The sequence below is a fragment of the Sinocyclocheilus anshuiensis genome, unplaced genomic scaffold (assembly GCF_001515605.1).
Source record: "Sinocyclocheilus anshuiensis isolate Anshui unplaced genomic scaffold, SAMN03320099.WGS_v1.1 scaffold1453, whole genome shotgun sequence".
NCBI lineage: Eukaryota > Metazoa > Chordata > Actinopteri > Cypriniformes > Cyprinidae > Sinocyclocheilus > Sinocyclocheilus anshuiensis.
The window spans coordinates 274,904-293,757 of record NW_015549558.1 but is presented as its reverse complement, the minus strand read 5'-3'; the positions used below and the strand labels follow the sequence as shown (position 1 = coordinate 293,757).

Here is an 18,854-nt window from a genome sequence, read left to right as displayed (position 1 = left end):
ACAGCAACATGACAGACAGATAGACAGACAAAGCATGCAAGCAGCAAATTTCGTAACACGGAATGTATTCTGTGAAATCAGCGTCTACAGAGCAGCAAAAAGTGTAAGGCTGATGATACACGGGGCAACTTTTTGAGCAATGTTGCCGTCAATGGGCAACCAGGTTAGACACAGGGCCCACGACAGATCTAAAGTGTCCAGATAGAAATTGGTTACCCATTCTCAATGGGAAAGTGCCCAAGCAACATTGCTCCAAAAAAAAGTTGCCCGGCAAAATTGCTCAAAAAGTTGCCCCGTGTATCGTCAGCTTAAATGTTGGCAATTTGAATCTGCTGAGACTCACCAACTATAATTTGTACATCGCTGTTAAACACTTCACTCCCAACTTAGAAGTTTAAAAGGGGCCTGTTGGATTAAATGTCACATTTCTTCCTTTCACACTTAGTCAAAATAAAACTGAATTTGCAACCCATTTTACTTGCGCAATGTGACATAGGCCTACTTCTGAATGAAACTTGGAATCGTGATAGTGAGAGTATACCAATCTATACCAGTGAGAGTATACCAAGTATACCAATCCGCATTGTAACAACATTCAAATTTACTGTTATTGCCGTATGTTTTTATTATATTAATAGCATTAAATCATTATGTAAACTATTGGCAATATTTCAGAAAGGCTGTATTGAGGAAAAAGAAAGAGAAGCACGTCATTATACATACAAAATTGAAGATTAAAAGACGATTTTCCCTGTTTGGATTAATACAGACTGACAATAAAACTTACTAGTAAATGGGGTACGATTTTGATGTTGACTTTAAGACACAACACTGGGAATTGCATGTAATAGTTCTTCCGAGAGTGTATAAGGGAGTAGACTATAAATCTTTATTGCAGACTTGCTTTACGAGCCGCAGAACGCTATAGACGTCTCTTTCCTAGGTTAGGCTTCAAAGGACGTTACGTTTAGGATTGGTATGTTTGACACACCAAAAGATGTCAGCTTCCCCACGAGATCTCCAACCGGGGTTGAAGGCTTGAAACACACGCCTGTACCACCATTGCTTTCATCGCTTCTGTTTGAATCAACCCGCACGTCAATCATTACTACTCGGAAAAGGCGAGGAATATTCAACTTGACGTCCTATTTGAATTAATAATGGTTTGAAGCCTAAAGATCATTTCTCCACATCTCCGGGTGCTTTAACGAGTTTGACACGAGCCGAGCGTAAAGCAGCAGGTGCGCGCGCGGACTGACACTCACTCTTAACCGCTCTGTCAGCAAAAGCATTTAAAATGAGATTGGGAGGGAATCAGGAGCTGTGAGGAGACGGAGAAGATGGAGAGATTTATACCAGCTATTCTGCTTTCGAAAATTTGAATTTGAGGAAAAAACAAACAAAAAAAACTACAAAGCCTAATTTTCAATGTTACAAAAAATGAGCTGTCAAACACTAAGATTTTTGTTTTTCCGCAGCAGCACCATGATGTTTTCTGACTCAATATATGTCTGTCAGCCAGGATTCAAAACATCGTGGACCATTACACGGTAATGGTCAACTCAACAAATCCATGAATGCTCCAATATCTATGTTGAAGTAATGTTTACACTTGGAAATGTGAATGCTAAGGGACCAAAAAGTGAGATTAGCATTTTAGCTTGGCTCTGTAAAGTTTAGTGTGCTGCAAGTCTTCTTCTTACTAACAAAACCAATGCAATTGACATTGCATACCTCAAATTCCTAATGAAACAAAAACTCAATTATTAGCTTGTCACAACTGCTAGACCAGTATTCTAGTTGCATCCTCATTCCCAAGACCATACAAGACACCAAGTGCTCTTGTGGCAATATGGTTTAATCTAATTACTTTCTGCTTAATGTGTTACATTTTCTATGTACACAGTGAAAGGTAGCCACACATACAACAGGAGTGACCTGCTTACTCCTTGTGTATCTATGTCTCCTCTAGCTCTAGTTACAACAATCTCAAAGGTATAAAGAGTTTCATCTGAAGCTGAAGTTAGGTTTAATAAATCAAACATCAATGAACTGCAATGAACATACAGAACTTTCTTTCACAACAAAACAATTTCTCTTAACTGTTGGTCCTTGAGACAATTTAGATGCTCCAGAGTATTTCAAACATGTCCATGCAGGTAGTCACACACATTTAATGCTCATCAAATTTGCATGTGAAAAAGAACAGAACAATAAATGGGGGGGGGGGACCACACACACACACACACACAGAGAGAGAGAGAGAGAGAGAGAGAGAGACATGTTTCACCTGTTCTCCACGCGGTCCTCTAATCGTAGAGAGATCACAGAGGAAGCAGGCACTCAAATGTAGTGCCGGGCCCAAAAGGTGCCTCTTTGTTCTCGAGCTGATATCTGGCACTCCAGACAGCAACAACGTTCCTCAAAAATGTCAGTGCTGATTTAATGACTGAATACTTCTGATTCAGTTCGGATTCAACTACTTCTCTCTCAACGGGTCATTAACTCAAGAATCACAAATGAGCTTAAATTAGATTTAAAGATAAAATGTTTGTATCCTTGTCAGTTTTGCCAGTCTCTTTGAAAATGAGAGAATAATAAGGATACTTAAAAAGACTGAAAATAATTATTTATAACAACAAAACAATTATAATTACAGACACAAAGAATGAAGGTTTGGTCAAGCGTTTTTCTTAAGACTTTTTTTAGTCATTTTTCTCATTTCGTTAAACAGGGTTTAAGGAGACGTGGCTTAGCTTGATCCTAGTCAGCTAAAAGCAAAGCACCCTCATGCAGTCTGGATCATGTGATATCACATCACAGATGCGCTCCACTCAGTCAGCAGAACACGGTGGGACGTGGGATGTAAACATGAAACTTCTTGGCAATAGAAGGGAAACAAATAAATCCAAAAAAAAATGTATTTCTGAAGTTCCTTCATGTTAACAGGAGGTCTAAACGAAGCAGTGGGTGTATTTGGATCTTCAGTTATCCTGATCCTCACAGGCGTTTCTGTGCAATGAGTGACCCGACCACGACACCCGTGAGCAAGGTCATTCCCACCAGCAACCACTTCTTGAAGTTTTCTTGTGATTTTCTGCTCTCTGCCACTGCATCTTTTCCAAAGATCTCTGCGAAGCGTTCCTGCACAAAAAAAAAACAAAAAAACCCAGCATAGAATGAGATTTATTTCTATAAGAGCAGACTCATAAACCAGTAAATCTTATGAAAACATGTACACATATACAAAAGAGTTATTAACTAGAACAAACACTTAAAAAATTAATCACTTGAAATAAAATATATACAAAAAGTAAATTAATAAAATATCACTTTTTTGCCCCATCAGTAGTACAGCGAAGGTAACATTCAAGCACTGTAACAAATATTGTCACAAGCTATTCATAGAGGAGGAAAATATTACCATGCTCAACCATCCAATACCTGACAAGCTCATTTCAGTCAACCATTGAACTCCTTCAGTACCCCTCCCCCCCAGGCCTTCCAATAATCCCGCCCTTCCTGTGACAAGTTTGTGTGCGCAATAATGTTCATACGATGACCACCAGGGGGCGAGATTTACCATGCCTGTATCAAAGACTTCACTAACCTCATTTCTCAGGATTCTGTAGCAAATATGTCATATTTGCTACAGATATGTATATGTCTCATAAACATGTATGCATTCATATCACCCTGACAATTTCTGTTTCTGACTTCGGATTCAGAGTCAATACAATTTGTTTCAATGGCACTGCATTTTTGTCAGAGGTATTAGAGCAATGCAGTGATCAGGTTGAAAATATTCAGTGCAAATAGCTGATTACAACACACACACACACACACACACACACACACACACACACACACACACCTCAGATGCCCACCCCTGTTTTTCACTCAAAAAGACTGATGTCATCTCCAGTCTTTCCCTTTGCCCTAGTTATCTACACAAGCTTGAAAATACGGGAAGAAGAATGTGGAGGACTTAGATGAAACCATCCAATGCATTCAAAACATGCACTGTCACAACACTTATCAGTCATTTATCAGTCTTTCTCTTTACAATGAAACAAAACTGGAGGAGATGTCACAGCATGTAGCAGGAAGAAATTTATTTGACTAACTTAGCTTTTTCTTTTTTTTTTTTTTTTTAGAATAAAGAGGGGCAGGTGGCTGATGGCTGGTATAATACTGATATATTTTTAGTCTCTGTGATACTACTATACATATTAAAATGTGAATATATATATAAACAATATATTATAACTAATGATGTCAATTTTCGATCATTTCCATGATCGATAGTCGTTTAAATTAACGATCAATTAATCGATTAATCGTTAACCTTAATGCTGCAAAATGTGTCTATTGCAGCGGCACGCAGTCAAAGGCATGACAGGATGTGCAAAAGCCACTCTCACACACACACACAAAAAACCCCGTTTTCTCACCCGAATTAAAGGAGTTTTAGTCTGAATAAAATGCTAGTGGCAGGATTGTAAAATGAATAAGTGTGATTATTATGATTATTTGATAAAATGAAGAGAGCGCGCCGTACGTTTGAGATAATTTTACTTCGTTGACTGTTTCCTATCCCGTCACGGAGACCGCTGAACGCGCCTCTTTAAATGGTTTAGTGATGCTCGTTGTTGTATTTTAAAAAACAATTGCAATATTTTCAACTGACATTATGGCATTTAAAATAAAATGATCCCAAACGTAACTGTGGCGCGTGTGGCTGTGCTGCGCAGTCAGTGAACCGCTTCCATCGGCGCTGCTGCAGCAAAACACACTGTTGCTCACATGAAACATTATTATGTGAGTATTATGACCAGTACTTAATTTGATCCTGCTGGATCCTGTTCCGGAAAATGTCAGATTTTGAATTGTTGCGTTCCTGTAGGCCTATTTGTTTTTAAAAATCCGGCATTTACAGTGCATTAGATCGTGACAGTGCATGCTTGCGTGCATACGAGACGGAGCGAGCGCGGGTTTGGATAGATGTATTTGGAGGTTATTGCTCACGTCTCATTCGGCACAAATCCAAATGTTTCCATATTCGCAATGTATTTGAATGTTAAACTATTATTTATAATGTAAACTAGGCTTGTACTTTACACGCATTCGCATATAGACGGAAAAGATCATCCTCTTCACATGAGCAGAAACGTCCTTAACAGCAGAGTGGACCGGTATACTACGGTCTATTTAAACTGACCTGTGTAACCTTTTATATGTTTGGTTGACTTTTATTTTGATAATGAACAGACTGCGATGTAAATATTAATTGCTAGTGTAGTGTAGTGATATTGCGAGAACAAGGGGTGGGAACGAGAGAGTGATCGCGAGAGTTAAGAGAGCGATCATGTAGTTGAGAGTGTGTTAATAAAGTTGAGATAACAACGATACAGACTGGTTATTGAGTCAAACAACACAACAGCTAGAATATGTGGTGGGTGTGTGTGCGCAAGGCGCCGGCACGATCGAACATCTGAAACATAAAAAAACTTTTTGGAGTAAGATATAATCCACAAAAGTGTTTACTTTTATTTTTGCACACTCACAATAAAAACAGAAGATTTGTGCTTTGTAAAATAAAGCAAACAAACAGAATGCGCGTTGTCATCCTGTCCTTTCCGTCAACTTGTTTATGGAGCGCCACACTTCTGTTTTGAATCTGTTAGCTTCATTATTTAAGTCAGATATATTTCGCTTTTTTTATTTTATTTTATGAAAACAAAGTGTTATTTTTATTTTAGGCCTATTAATTACATAGGCTATAGGCTACATTTACCTTAAAGCATCCCATTTTGTTTCAGGGCTTGAAAACCTTGTGCACTATAGTTAGGTCCATGCAGAAACTTGTGAACGTTGCTCTTATTGTGGCATCACGGTTTAGTGACACCACTGAATGCTCCGTGAAAACGTATTGTCCTTGTCGATCAGAGTGCCTTTTAATTGCTGTTTTGAATCCAGCAATAATTTATTTACCAATTATAAGCTCTGATTATGACAAGTGTGGTATAAAAGCTTTGTTTGTTAGAGGAATAATTGGTTAGCTGGAAAATGTTACATCGCGACCATGCTTTTGGATGCCGTTCGAGCCCATATAGCCAACATTCACGAGACTTTGTTCTGGTTTGCCGGTTGGTCACGAATTTCCACAAATTCAGTAACATTTAGGCATTGTTTCTTTTCCTAAATCCTCACCGTCTAACCCTCTAATTTCGCAGGTTTATTTTATTGTCATTCACTTTTTATCACCGTTTTCGCATCTCTTACTGTGATAAACATGCGGGAAAGGATGATTCATGGCAATGAATTAAGAATTTAAGGAACTAAATTAAACATGGACAGTAGCCACAAATTAACAAGTCGTAGGAACAAATTAACAAGTTGTAGGAATGAATATCCTATCTGTCCTGGGTTCCGCAGCCCTGCAAAGCGCACGATATGAAACAATTATCTGGGGAAATTAGATACAACATTTCTATTGCTTTCCATGTTGAAGAACTTTGTGTTGTTTCTATTTTAATGTACTTTTAAAGTTTAAATCACATTAAAAGCTTAATTTGGCCATTATGGATGAATGATGATGCATTTATATACCGTCAGTCACTCACACGTGTTTTGCGCATGAGCCGCATGCAGCCCAAAATTAAATAGCTTAATCGACCATCGATAGCTTTAATCGATTGCATCTCTTATCGACAATTAATCGATCATCGATTAATCGTTGACATCCCTAATTATAACACTTAAAAACCGCTTTCAGAACAAACTTTGGTGTATGGCCAAGCAGACTAAATATATTAACCAATTATCAGCTATTGCTAATTAAAAGCCATCATGAGTGCAAAAGAAATGATGGTGAGAAGAGGAAAAGGGATTGGGGTATAACTCAGGCTTGACTCAAACTCTGCATATAAGTTTCATATGCATAGCAGTTCAGTAAATCTGAGAATATTTGTTAACCACTAGACCACAGCTCTATTGCTTTGTGACCATATTTCTGCATATTAATGCTCATCATAATCTATGATAGCAACTCAACTCAACTCTTGTTTCATAGGATTGTGCATGCTGAAATATTACAAATATATTTACATCATCAATGCACTAAAAATATTATGTGCAATAATACAAATTGGGAGCAGCTAGGAGATGGAAGAACAATGGACAATTTAAATACAACTGACCTATGGAAAATGGCTGCATCCCACAAGCCTTGGTTATATAATCTGGGGTGGAGCTGTCGAATGTAATGACAGGCACTTTGCTTTAATTTACAAAGAGGCTGAAAGAGTTGGATGAGGAGAAGGAAGTAAGAGACAGTCAAACAGGTGGAGTGTGTGTTGTGATATGTGACAGGTGTAGTCAAGGAGATGTCCGTCGCATAGATGTGTGCAAAGAAGTAAAAAAGCAGAGTGATTTACATAGGAACAAGATGAAATTCATAGGAATTGATTTCGTAAGTGTGAGGGAGGGGTAATGGGAGTGGCGGAGGCTGATAACAGACCTGCAGTTCCAGAGCAGAGGGGTTATCACAAACAGTGACGCGGCACATGACATCACAAGTCAAGACCTCAACTCACTTTCACTTGCAGCTGACACAGATACCCAAAACCACTCACAAAAACACCTTATATATGCACAAATCTATGATAAACAGCAGCAGCAACAACAACAACAACAACATTGATAATAATTACAATTACTACAATAATAATTATGATTATATTGCTTGATTATTATTAATAATATAACTAACAACTAGATATGTACAATTCTGTTAAAAAAAAAAAAAGCAAAAGTGATAGGCTGTTCAGTATGGTTGCTAGGCCTTTGCTAAGTGGTTCCTAAGGTTTTCAGTGTGGTTGCTTACTGACCTAAGTCAAAAGATCCCACATGGTCTCTAGATTCTGGGGCCAGTTGCATAAAATGTTTAGACTGGTCTTACAAGTTAGTCATCTAATTTTTTCTTTAAGACTAGTCATGCATTTTTTTTTTAATTCGGTTACATAAAAGCATAGATTAGTCTAAGTTCATTCCAAAAATAAGACTGATTACTTATTGGCCAACTGCTAGTTGGTCAAACTCGTACTTAAGACACAGTCTTAACATAAAGGCTAAGTTTATGCAGCTGGTCCTTGGGTCTCACTCCTTTGTCAATATAAGTTTTTTTTTTTTATTCTGGTCTGATTGCTTAGAAAAATAACAGCATACAAACCACACAATTTGATGTCTGATTCATATCTGTAATATAAACGGTGAAAAAAAGTTTGATAGTCAAACCCCTAATCAAAGTATGAGCAACAGCAATATGACAGTCATGCTCAAATAGAGCAAAATTCCACTTAAAAGAAAAAAACAAATCCAACACGCTATACTGTACATCCTACAGAACCTTTACAATCCTGTAAGAACAATCATGAATAAAAGTAAACTACCGTGTGTCAATGTACAGTGACTTGAAGAGTAAATATAATTTCTCTCATGCACTTCCTCGAGCACACCTTTGTCAACCTTAGGTAGTTTAAACATGAACCACGCTAACCTCATCATGAATGGCGAACAGAGAGGGCGTGCTACAGTCAAAGCAGGTAGACAGCAGTGGAATTTGCATCATGCATTAACAGGTACATGAGTAACCCCTGCAGGAATGCTAACAGTATGATCTGACAGCAGAACCAAGCCTAATGCACACACGCATTAGTGAGTATCAGTATGTGCAACTGTGAGAACAATGTACACTGGTATGACAGGAATGTGACTCTTTGATTACGGTCCAAGCCATAAATCTAAGACATGTTATGGCATGCTTGTTGGCAGTAAGATTATGGTGCAAAAATCAGCACATATCCTACAGTGCTTTATGTGCTATAGGCTAGGCCAGTGTTTCCCAACCGGGGTGCCGCGGCACCCTGGGATGCCGTCTGTCGAGAGCAGGGGTGCCGTGTAAAAAAAAACATTTTTTAATATTTTTAAATTGCTAAAATGTTCAAAAAAGCATCTATTATATAATATCCATTTCTGATGTCGCCAATAATTAGAGATGCACCGAAATTCCGGCTGCCGAAAAGTAGTTCACCGCTCAGGTTGCACTTTCACGTGGTGTGACGCTCTGCGTATTATCCCGCTCTATGCGTGTGCGCTCCGCTCAGTCGCTCCACTCGTATACCGTTCATGCTCATCGGAACAGCAAAGTCCACTCAAAAATTGAGCCGACAGGAAACATCAATGTCGACTTGTCATTTTTTATTCAATTCAAAGTTTGAAATCAAGCTATCTCGTGCTACTGCACCAAAATTACCCCACTGTAAAATTAAAAAAACAGAGTGAGCAAAAATGTAAGATAGCTAGTTATAATAGTAATTAAATAATGTTTGCATATGTATAAAAGCCTACATTAAAATCTGTCATATAAATTGGTCTCTTCATTAGAAATTAGCCTACTGATTATCACCATTGATGGACCAAGTTTTTTAATAATATTAAAAATATCTGTATGACATTATATTCTGCAGTTCTTCCCTGTTGTACCGAATATCTATACCTTTCAAATGATCACATCGAAGTTAGAAATTCAAATATTGTGACAAAATTAATTTTGTACGGTGCCACAAGTTTGTTAAAATTTCCAAAGGGTTCCGCGACTAAAAAAAGGTTGGGAAACACTGGGCTAGGCTATGTGCAATAAAGTACAGGCACAGGCAGTACATGTGATAGGTGGATCCAGGAGGGTCAGATATGGAGGTGTGGCTTAACCTTTTGAGCTGACATCTTTCATGCTGGAGTGAGTATGCAAAATATCTCTGTGTCATGCATAATATGCTTTAATGAACTAATCATCAGCTGAAACATCACAGGGCATTGTCTAAATCTCCAAGAATAAGTAATAGTGATGCTTGCCTTGAGCCCAAAATATACTTCGGCCATCCATGTTTCACGACGGTCTGCACACTGTCCTCGTGACGCAATTTTCATCATCAGAAGTGTCCGCGCACAACAGCGCAGGTGCAAGGTGAATATTGAGACACTACAATAGCGAATCAAGTAGACGGTACGGTACTGTGCATGTGTCGAGCTCGTCCGTCCGTGCACATCCGTGGTGGAGTATACTTTGAAAGCTGTGTGGATGAGGCTGTGTGCGAGATGGAACGGAACACGGAAAGTGAAGTATACCCAGGCCTTTAGAAAACACCACCAATAAACTAGATGTGGCATGATAAAGCATCAAGCAATTAAAAGTATCTCTTTCATGTTCAATCTAAGTCCATAATCACATTCATTTTGTGGTAACTGGCAAACAGGCAACTACGATTGGTCAGTTTCTTAGTTTCTATTTCACCAGGCAGCAGGGATATTTCTTACGCTTACTATCAAAAGTGAACACTGCATATGTGTTCAGCTCTTCCCAATGCTTAATTTAATTGAAAGTCCATTAATTCAAAACTTTGACACTTTAAAAAGTTCATAAGATCATAAAAGAAATTCATATTAACTGAGTGGTTTAATCCAAGATTTCTTAAGAGATACGATGGCTTTATATGATGAACATTTAATTACAGCTTTTATATATAAACATCGATCAGTACACATACATGGAGCATACTGAATATGGTAAACAGAGGCCCAAACATTCTTTCTTGATGTGTGATTCATACGGATATGGATTCGATTCATGTGGATTTCTTTTACAATCTTTTTATGAACTTTTTGAAGCAAGAAGGTTTCAGATGTTTAGACTTTCAATGGAGTGACAAATCTCTCAGGTTGTGGAATGACATGAGGACGAGTAACTGATGACAAAATTATAATTTTCGGGTGAACTAACCCTTTAACACAATGTAGGGGCTTAATAATCCCAAGCCCACCAAGCCAGGTACAGCACATGCCCTGACATGTCTCTAACAACACAGTGTAATATGCCTGACCATCATGACAGCATTTATGACTCATTTTTTAAACAGTTAATTAACCAATGTGACTCTTTGTATATCTTGCAACAACACCTTAAAAGATCCACTCCCAAACTCACACTGATCCACTGTAGGTGTGACTGAGTAAGAAAGCATTTGTACACAGACACAATCTGTCAAGAGAACCTGATTTTTATTGGCTCCAAACAGCACTGAGGTTGTGTGAACGCTCCCAAGAGATACCGGCTGCTAGGCAGCGGTGACTTCCAGGAGTGTTCCATAGCCCTATCTGAACAAAGAGCACATACAAACCAGGTGCAAGGTGCCTGCGTTCTGTTAGTTAGCGTAGGCTAATACCCAAATAGAGGCCAAGAAAGGGGCCGATTCTGTTCCTGAAAGGAACACGGTGAAGGAGAGGTACTAGAGGGGTATAAAAGCTGGCACCGATGATTAGACCGCAGAAACACGAAGTCATCCTCACCACTATGTTGCTACAGTTACAATACAGCTACTGAGCTACTCTGTTGACATCAGTGTATTACATCAAGTCCAACCTCATCCTGTTAGAAGAGGAGAAATTTGTTAATGAATGAGTGTGTATGTGCGTGTGTGTTTTTGGGAGATTATGAGAGTGTCGTACAGAGAGTTCAGTTTGGTTCAGTTGAGTCAGAGAACTGGGTTTCTCCACTGTTACACCATCCTGACCTCTTAACCCTTGCCATGGTGTTTGTGAAGCCAGTCACTTGTTTTCTGGAACAGCTTGTTCTGTTTTCAGCCAGATGATTGATGATGCACACACTTAATAACACATTTCATTTAAAACACAGCATGGCCACTTCTGTACTGATTAGAGAACACTGGTGTGTCTGTACAGAAGTTAGTGAGGGATGGGTGGCCTTTCTTATCAATGCTTCTGTTTCAGCCTTTTCTCGTTTGGTTGACCAATGAGAATCCTCTGAGAAACAATGAGAATAACTAGATTTGTACATAGCATGCTAGGGTGTTCTGTATGGTTGCTTATTGACTATTTTGGAATAGTCTCCAAACTATTTTATAATAGCCTCTATTTTGGAAATCTCCAAAAATGTAGTCAAAACTACATTTAAATTACGTGTTTCTAGCTTGTCTCATAAATGCATCTTTAGCTCACATCACACTAAAAATCTATTTTGCAGGCTGGTCCAGTTAATAAGGACGCATGTTATAGAGTAGATAAATTAATAAAAAAACACAACAAACCTTTTTAATTGAAAGCCTCTATATTGAGCATGACAGTTTCTATATATCCCACTCCTGGGCTGCACATGAAATCGCATACTCTGATTAGGTATTCCTTTTGAATAAGAAGTATGTTCTATATAGCATGAATGTAATCCGGACATAATACATTTGTGATGTTATCATTGTAATATGACCTACAGATGTCAGTTATGTTGCTTCACTGCCATTTAGGGTTGGGTATCGTTTGTATTTTATCGATTCCGATTCTGCTTATCGATTCCGATTCTTATCGATTCCTAGTTTCGATTCCAATAAGATAAAAAATCCAATATGAAAAAAATGAAGTCAAACATTTAGATGTCAAACATTTATTCTGTCTTTTTACAAAGCATTCTGTTGCAGCTAGGGATATGCCGGTATCAAATTTTCATGTTGCGATTAATTGCTAATGCTTTTATCACGGTATACGGTATTATCACGATATTGCAATTCAGTTTAAAAAAAAGTGCTGTCATAATACAGTATAATAACTTTTTTCTTATAACAAAAATAACTGAACATTTAAATGCAATAAAGCAATACAGAAAAATTTATAAAGTTAAACACAGATTAAAGTGCAAAAGAACTATAAAGACCAATAGGTATCACTTTACAATAAGACCTCATTAGTTAACCTTAGTTAATGCATTAATATTCACAATGAGCAATAGCTACATTTGCTACAGAAGTTATTAATCTTTGTTTAAAAAATACAAGTCTAAGTTCTTGTTAGCTCATTAAATAACACAGTTGCAACTTTCGATTTTAACAACGTGTAATTACCTAAGATTAATGAATGTTGTTGCAGCTGAATAACACGAGCAAAAATCAGCAGCCTACAGAACACTGCAAGAGGAATTTTGCCTATGCTTTAAAAAAAAAATACCACAGCAAAAACAACTAGATTAATATAAATTTCAAATATTAAAGTGTTAAAGACAAGTAAACAGTCAGTAATAAGATGGGAACAAACAAATCAATTAGCAATATCATAAATAATTGGGGAAGTCGTGGCCTAATGGTTAGAGAGTCGGACTCATAACCCAAAGGTTGTGGGTTCGAGTCTCGTACCGGCAGGGATTGTAGGTGGGGGAGTGAATGTACAGTGCTCTTTCCCACCTTCAATACCACGACTGAGGTGCCCTTGAGCAAGGCACCGAACCCCCAACTGCTCCCCGGGCACCGCAGCATAAATGGCTGCCCACTCCGGGTGTGTGTTCATGGTGTGTGTGTGTTCACTGCTGTGTGTGTGCACTTTGGATGGTAAATGCAGAGCACTAATTCCGAGTATGGGTCACCATACTTGGCCACATGTCACATGTCATGTCACGTCACTTAAAATAAATACAACTGAACAAAATTTCAGGTACAGAAACTGTAATTAAAAGTTTAAAAACACTGCATAGCTTTCTTTTCATAAATAAAATATAGATTAATCAATTTAAGTTATTAAATATATTCAGTCAAGATCAGTGAATGATTTTCTTTTGTTCTTTGATTAACATTAATGACAGGCAGCGCGTTTATTAGACTGCTGTCTCTTTAACACCGAACGCACGCAGATCTAAAAATACTGTACATGTGTGTTTTCTTTCTCATCCATTTACATTCACGTAAGACAAAAACGGCTGTGTTTATGATGATATATTGACGTAGTTCACGTAGTGGTCGACAAATATGAAAGAAGTCAGTTTCGGCCCGGAACAACCTTTTCTTGAGTGGAAATACACGGAACGGTTCGAGAACGGACACAAACCGGGAACCTGTACTGCAACCTCTGTGCTCGCGCTTGCGCTTCGTGTGCGCTGCACGCAAACAGGGCGCAAGTTCTTTCCATTCCTGCACTTAAATCGTTTTTAATCACATTAAAATGTGAACGCAGGAATCGTTAAGCAGAATCGAAATGCACGCGTCTTATCGAATACCCGGTTCTTGGAAATTTGGAACCGGTTCTAAAATGGAACCGGTTTTTGATACCCAACCCTACTGCCATTCACATCTCCTCTCCCATGGCCTCATCGGATTCGATAAAATTTAAACGATACCCAACCCTACTGATGTCCAAAGCATAAACAATGCAGGTTGAGTTACACGGTTTAATCCTTAGGTTCATGGGTTTTTTCAAATCCCTAACCATAAGCAATCGTAATAACGATTAAAGCACCACCACTGAAAGTGCTCATCCTGGATATCTACAGCCCGAGGCTGGCAATCAAACAAAGCAGCCAAGTTCAAATGAGGCAACAACCTGGAATGTTAAAGAGGTTTCCTAGCACAAAGCTCTGAGATACCGTTTGGCCTCTTTAAAATTCATTGAGCCTGAGTGGTGAGACAAGAGGAAACCAGTGGGATTATTTTCTGCCATGAAGCCCACACACCAGCACTGAGCAGAACAATTACAGAGAGACCGGAAGGGCAGGATTTCCTCACGATCGCTGAGGATTACTGGACACCCTCATTCCTGTCTGGAAATCAGCTGATATGAAACATGCTTTGAGGGAGGAAAAAAATTCAATTCCAACTGTGTGGCATCAAGAAAAGGCCTTGCTGTTTCTCACTCAATCTCTGCTGAGTCATTCAGACTTCAAGCTGAAACCAGAAATTTCCAGTCCACGATTGAAGGGATGGTGGAGAGAGTGAGAAAGTGAGAAAAAAGAGGACTGAAGTAAAACAAACCCAGTTAAACCATCACAAGGCAGGATATGTGACAGCCATGGCCATTTGAGAATTACACAAATGTTGCAAAACAAACAGGATGTCAATTTTTTCTGAAGGTGAAATTGCATTGCAACATTTTTAGGGTCAAAATAAACAACAACAAGGTCAAAGACTGCGTTTTCCACAGTTACTTGATCTCGGATCAAACTGATGGTCATCATCTCTTCAGTTCAGGTCGACAATGTGATCTCACTTACTCTAAAGCCCTATTCGCACGGGATTAGTATTATCTGGGGACCTTGTGTGATTTTGAAATTACCCCCCCACATCTGAATTTCGTGTGGTGCATTCGCACGGGATAAGCGAAGCCTGTGATTTTACTCGAATTCACTGACTTATCTACCGGATACGATGTCAAGGCTTTGAGAGTCCCGTTCTATGGTCCGGTTAGATGGATTTAAAAAAAAGAAACTAATATAGTTTCGTGTCCTGTGTCATTTACATGTCACCAGGTTAAAATAATATCTCAAGCTTTATGCTTGATTTATTTGTAACATTTACCTCAAAACCTTTTCAGCTTTCTTTTCTGCAAATTGTATGGTGTAGCGATATGACAGCAACCAAAATACTATCAAACACTCCAATGCAGCTCCATTCTTCGCGAAAGATGGATAAAAAGGCGCGAAGGAAACAAAAACCTCGAAAAATGATATACGACCCGCCAAATGCTGGCCAAATAACAGAGATGCCGATTCGCACGGGACTAATATTATCACAGGACCTCGGTGTTCGGCGAAATATGGTAGGTCATTTGCATGGGAATTTTTACTTTACAAATTACAGACATGGCCGATTCGCACGGGATCACAGACAACCTCCGCAATTATTACAAATGACTGGAGGTCACCAGGTAATAATAATCCCGTGCGAATAGGGCTTAAGAGGGTGATGCTGTGAAGACACATGCTTCACAGCAAATGGGATTTCTGATGTCAGCTTGGTATTTACCATTTTAGATGTCAATGACATCATTCAGCATGCACCTACAGGCTCTCACTTTTTATAGAGTGCAAGTAACTCTGTCTGGTTTAGTGGTTCACAGAGTAGCGTTCTGAGTCACCTCCTTAAAGGTACAGACACAATGGTACTGCCAGCTTCTTATGGAATATGTACCTTAAATTTCATTAAAACGATATTTATTCCAGGGTTAAGGAGATACATTTTTTCACACTCGTAATTCTGAAAGGATGTTATCACTCCTTTTAATCCAATTCACAATCCTGAATTGTGTCGCCTTGATGTACAGTGTGAAACAATGCAATGCAAAAAAGAGTTTATCGACAGACAACCAATCATAAACTGCCTAATTATTTAGTTCAAAGGACCCAGAGCTGAACATTTTTAGCCCAAAAGATCAAGTTCTAAATACAGATCCACCAATTTTTAAATGTTGGCTGATTCAATAAGGTAATTATTTTTGTTATAATATGGCTGATATTAAAATTCTATATTATTTTGTCTGAATAAATGAAAAATTCATCACTATATTCTAAAATCTCGTTTTAAATGTTACATGTGAATTTAGGCATCATATTATAATGTACAGTTTGAAAATGTTCCTAAAGGTTACATTTAACAGTGTTATTAAATAATCATCCAGTGCATAAATGTTTTTATGATAGCAAATGTAATCTAAATGTAAAAATGGTAAAAATAAAGCAAAATAAAATATATAATATTGACCAATGAATGAATCATTAAAAAAAAAAAAAAATCTTTAATATCAGATTTCATAATATCAAACACTTATCAAAAACAGACACCAACGAAAAGGTTCTCTAACTGTTCAACATTTGTTCAGTAATCCAAATACAGGAAGCAGCGCCCTTGATGAAAACCAAACAACAGTTTCCCAAACACAGAAAGTACAGTCACCTTGAAACCACGGCAACACTGGCTTGGACAGATGATTTTTCCAGCAACTCTGTTGCCTCAATCACACTAACAGCACTGTTCTCAGTTTATTAACTATTCTCCTACATCCAAATTTCCCAATTACATCAGTCTTTGCCCTGAAACATCATAAGTGTTTAATTATTTAATTGTTTAGTGAGAGGTGAGGACACCTGAAACAAAATACGGGTCTGAAGCCCCACACCTCAAATTTAGCTGACAATTAGAGCAACAAAACAGACTCCACTAAACCCTCAGTCCATTCATTTTTAGACCACAGAACATCCAATCAGATCACAGCAGGTAAAGTAATCCAAGCAGCACACCTCTCCGTTTTATTTTAGGTCATATATCTGGAGGATCTGTCTGTGGGAGGTGTCCTTTGCGCTTGCCTGGCAATGTGGCCATGTTTGTGTGTACCGTAAATGAATTAAAGAGAAGATTAATGAGTCAGGAGAGTGGGGCTCAGACTCCAATCTGTTCTGCATCTCACCGGGGAGACATCACCATCAGCTCCCATTCTGTCAGTCAAATCCCAATGAGCTGAGACACACACAGACTGCATACATCCATATACATACAGACCAAAACATTCATGCATGTGCTTGGACACACATGCAGCCAGATTTACCAGCCTCTGACCTAAACCTGCTCTTACAGGCAGACATAGCCTCTGGGGATATTTGTCAAGAAACAGACTGTAAGACTTATGCATGTTGGATGGTGCTGAAGCAGAGCATGCATTCAAGTACAAGAATGGTGTGGTGCTAAGAAATAGTCATGCTTTTCATATCACAAACGCTGCACAATTTCCTCAAAAATGCAATGAACTATGTGTTGGTCAATCCCATTTATAGGAAGATTTCCCTAAAAAAGTAGACACTGTGGTAGACTAACCAACTCAAAACAACTAATGTTTAATCAATTTGTCAACCACTGGCAGTCGAAGGAGAGTCCTGTTTGAAATTCCATTTGGTGAAGTTAGTGGAGCAGAAAAGACATTTCTGAGGAGGAGAACAAGGTGGAACCTAGAAAGAGACTCCTAACCATATATGACTGATCAATCAAATAGGATATCAACAATCAGAGAGGATATCAACACACTTAATCAGTCACTTCAAATCCATGTGACTCCATCGTCATGGCCTTTATTCACGGCTGATTCTAATCCTTTCTTCTTTCAGACGAATCCATTCGGAGTTATATTAAAAACTGTCTTTGATCTTCCAAGCTGTTTAATGGCAGTCAGCAGGTGTTGCAGTTCATCAGTCCAAAAGAAGTGAAATAAAGTGCATCCATCAATAATAAAAAGTGCCTCACACGGCTCCTGTAGCGAATCGATCCGTTTTTGTAAGAAAAATAACCATATTTAAAACTTAATAATCAATTTAATCTAGCTTGCGCTCACTGTTGTACACAGAAGCAGCTCCGGGTGGATGACATAGGGCGTCGGTGTTGCGCATGCGTCACTCAGAAGTGACGAACGCGGAAGCGCAGGGAAGAGATCAAAACAAAACAACGGTCACGAATTAGAAGTACAAAACGAGGATTTGTAAAGAAGAACGTCGGAGGATTTCGATATAAGCCAAGAGGAGACTGGTTTTCCTTTGCTAAAGTAAGGAAACTTTGCTTCCTTTGCTCCTGTAAACAAACGTTGGTTTTCACAAGACTCACCGGCACATGCGCAACGGCGACAACGGTCGTACACGCAAGCCGCTCTGAGCGGATGACGAAGGATGTAGACTTGGCGCATGCGCCAGTGAGAAATGACGAACGCGGAAGGATTTGTAAAGAAAAATGTCAGAGGATTTCGATATAAGCCAAGAGGAGACATGGTTTTCCTTTGCTAAAGTAAGGAAACTTTGCTTTCTTTGCTCCTGTAAACAAACGTTGGTTTTCACAAGACTCACCGGCACATGCGCAACGGCGACATCTTACGTCATCCGCCCGGAGCTGCTTCAGTGTACAACTGTTGGAGTAAGCTAGATTAAAGTGATTACGTTTTGAATATGGATATTTTTCTTACAAAAACGCATCGATTCGCTACAGGAGGCCTTT

The 18,854-nt window shown here is 38.7% G+C and overlaps 1 protein-coding gene across 3 annotated transcripts in view; it reads right to left on the bottom strand.

Annotated features, from left to right (window-relative positions):
- Window positions 1-2,012: 2,012 nt before the first annotated feature.
- LOC107657020 (bcl-2-like protein 1) overlaps window positions 2,013-18,854 on the bottom strand; it is a 36,372-nt gene continuing 19,530 nt past the window's right edge. For all 3 annotated transcript variants that reach the window (XM_016445004.1, XM_016445002.1, XM_016445003.1), the window contains exon 3: window positions 2,013-3,144. In XM_016445004.1, the coding sequence (XP_016300490.1) occupies window positions 3,001-3,144 (144 nt within the window). In that variant the 3' untranslated portion in view covers window positions 2,013-3,000. The remainder of the gene's footprint in view (window positions 3,145-18,854) is intronic.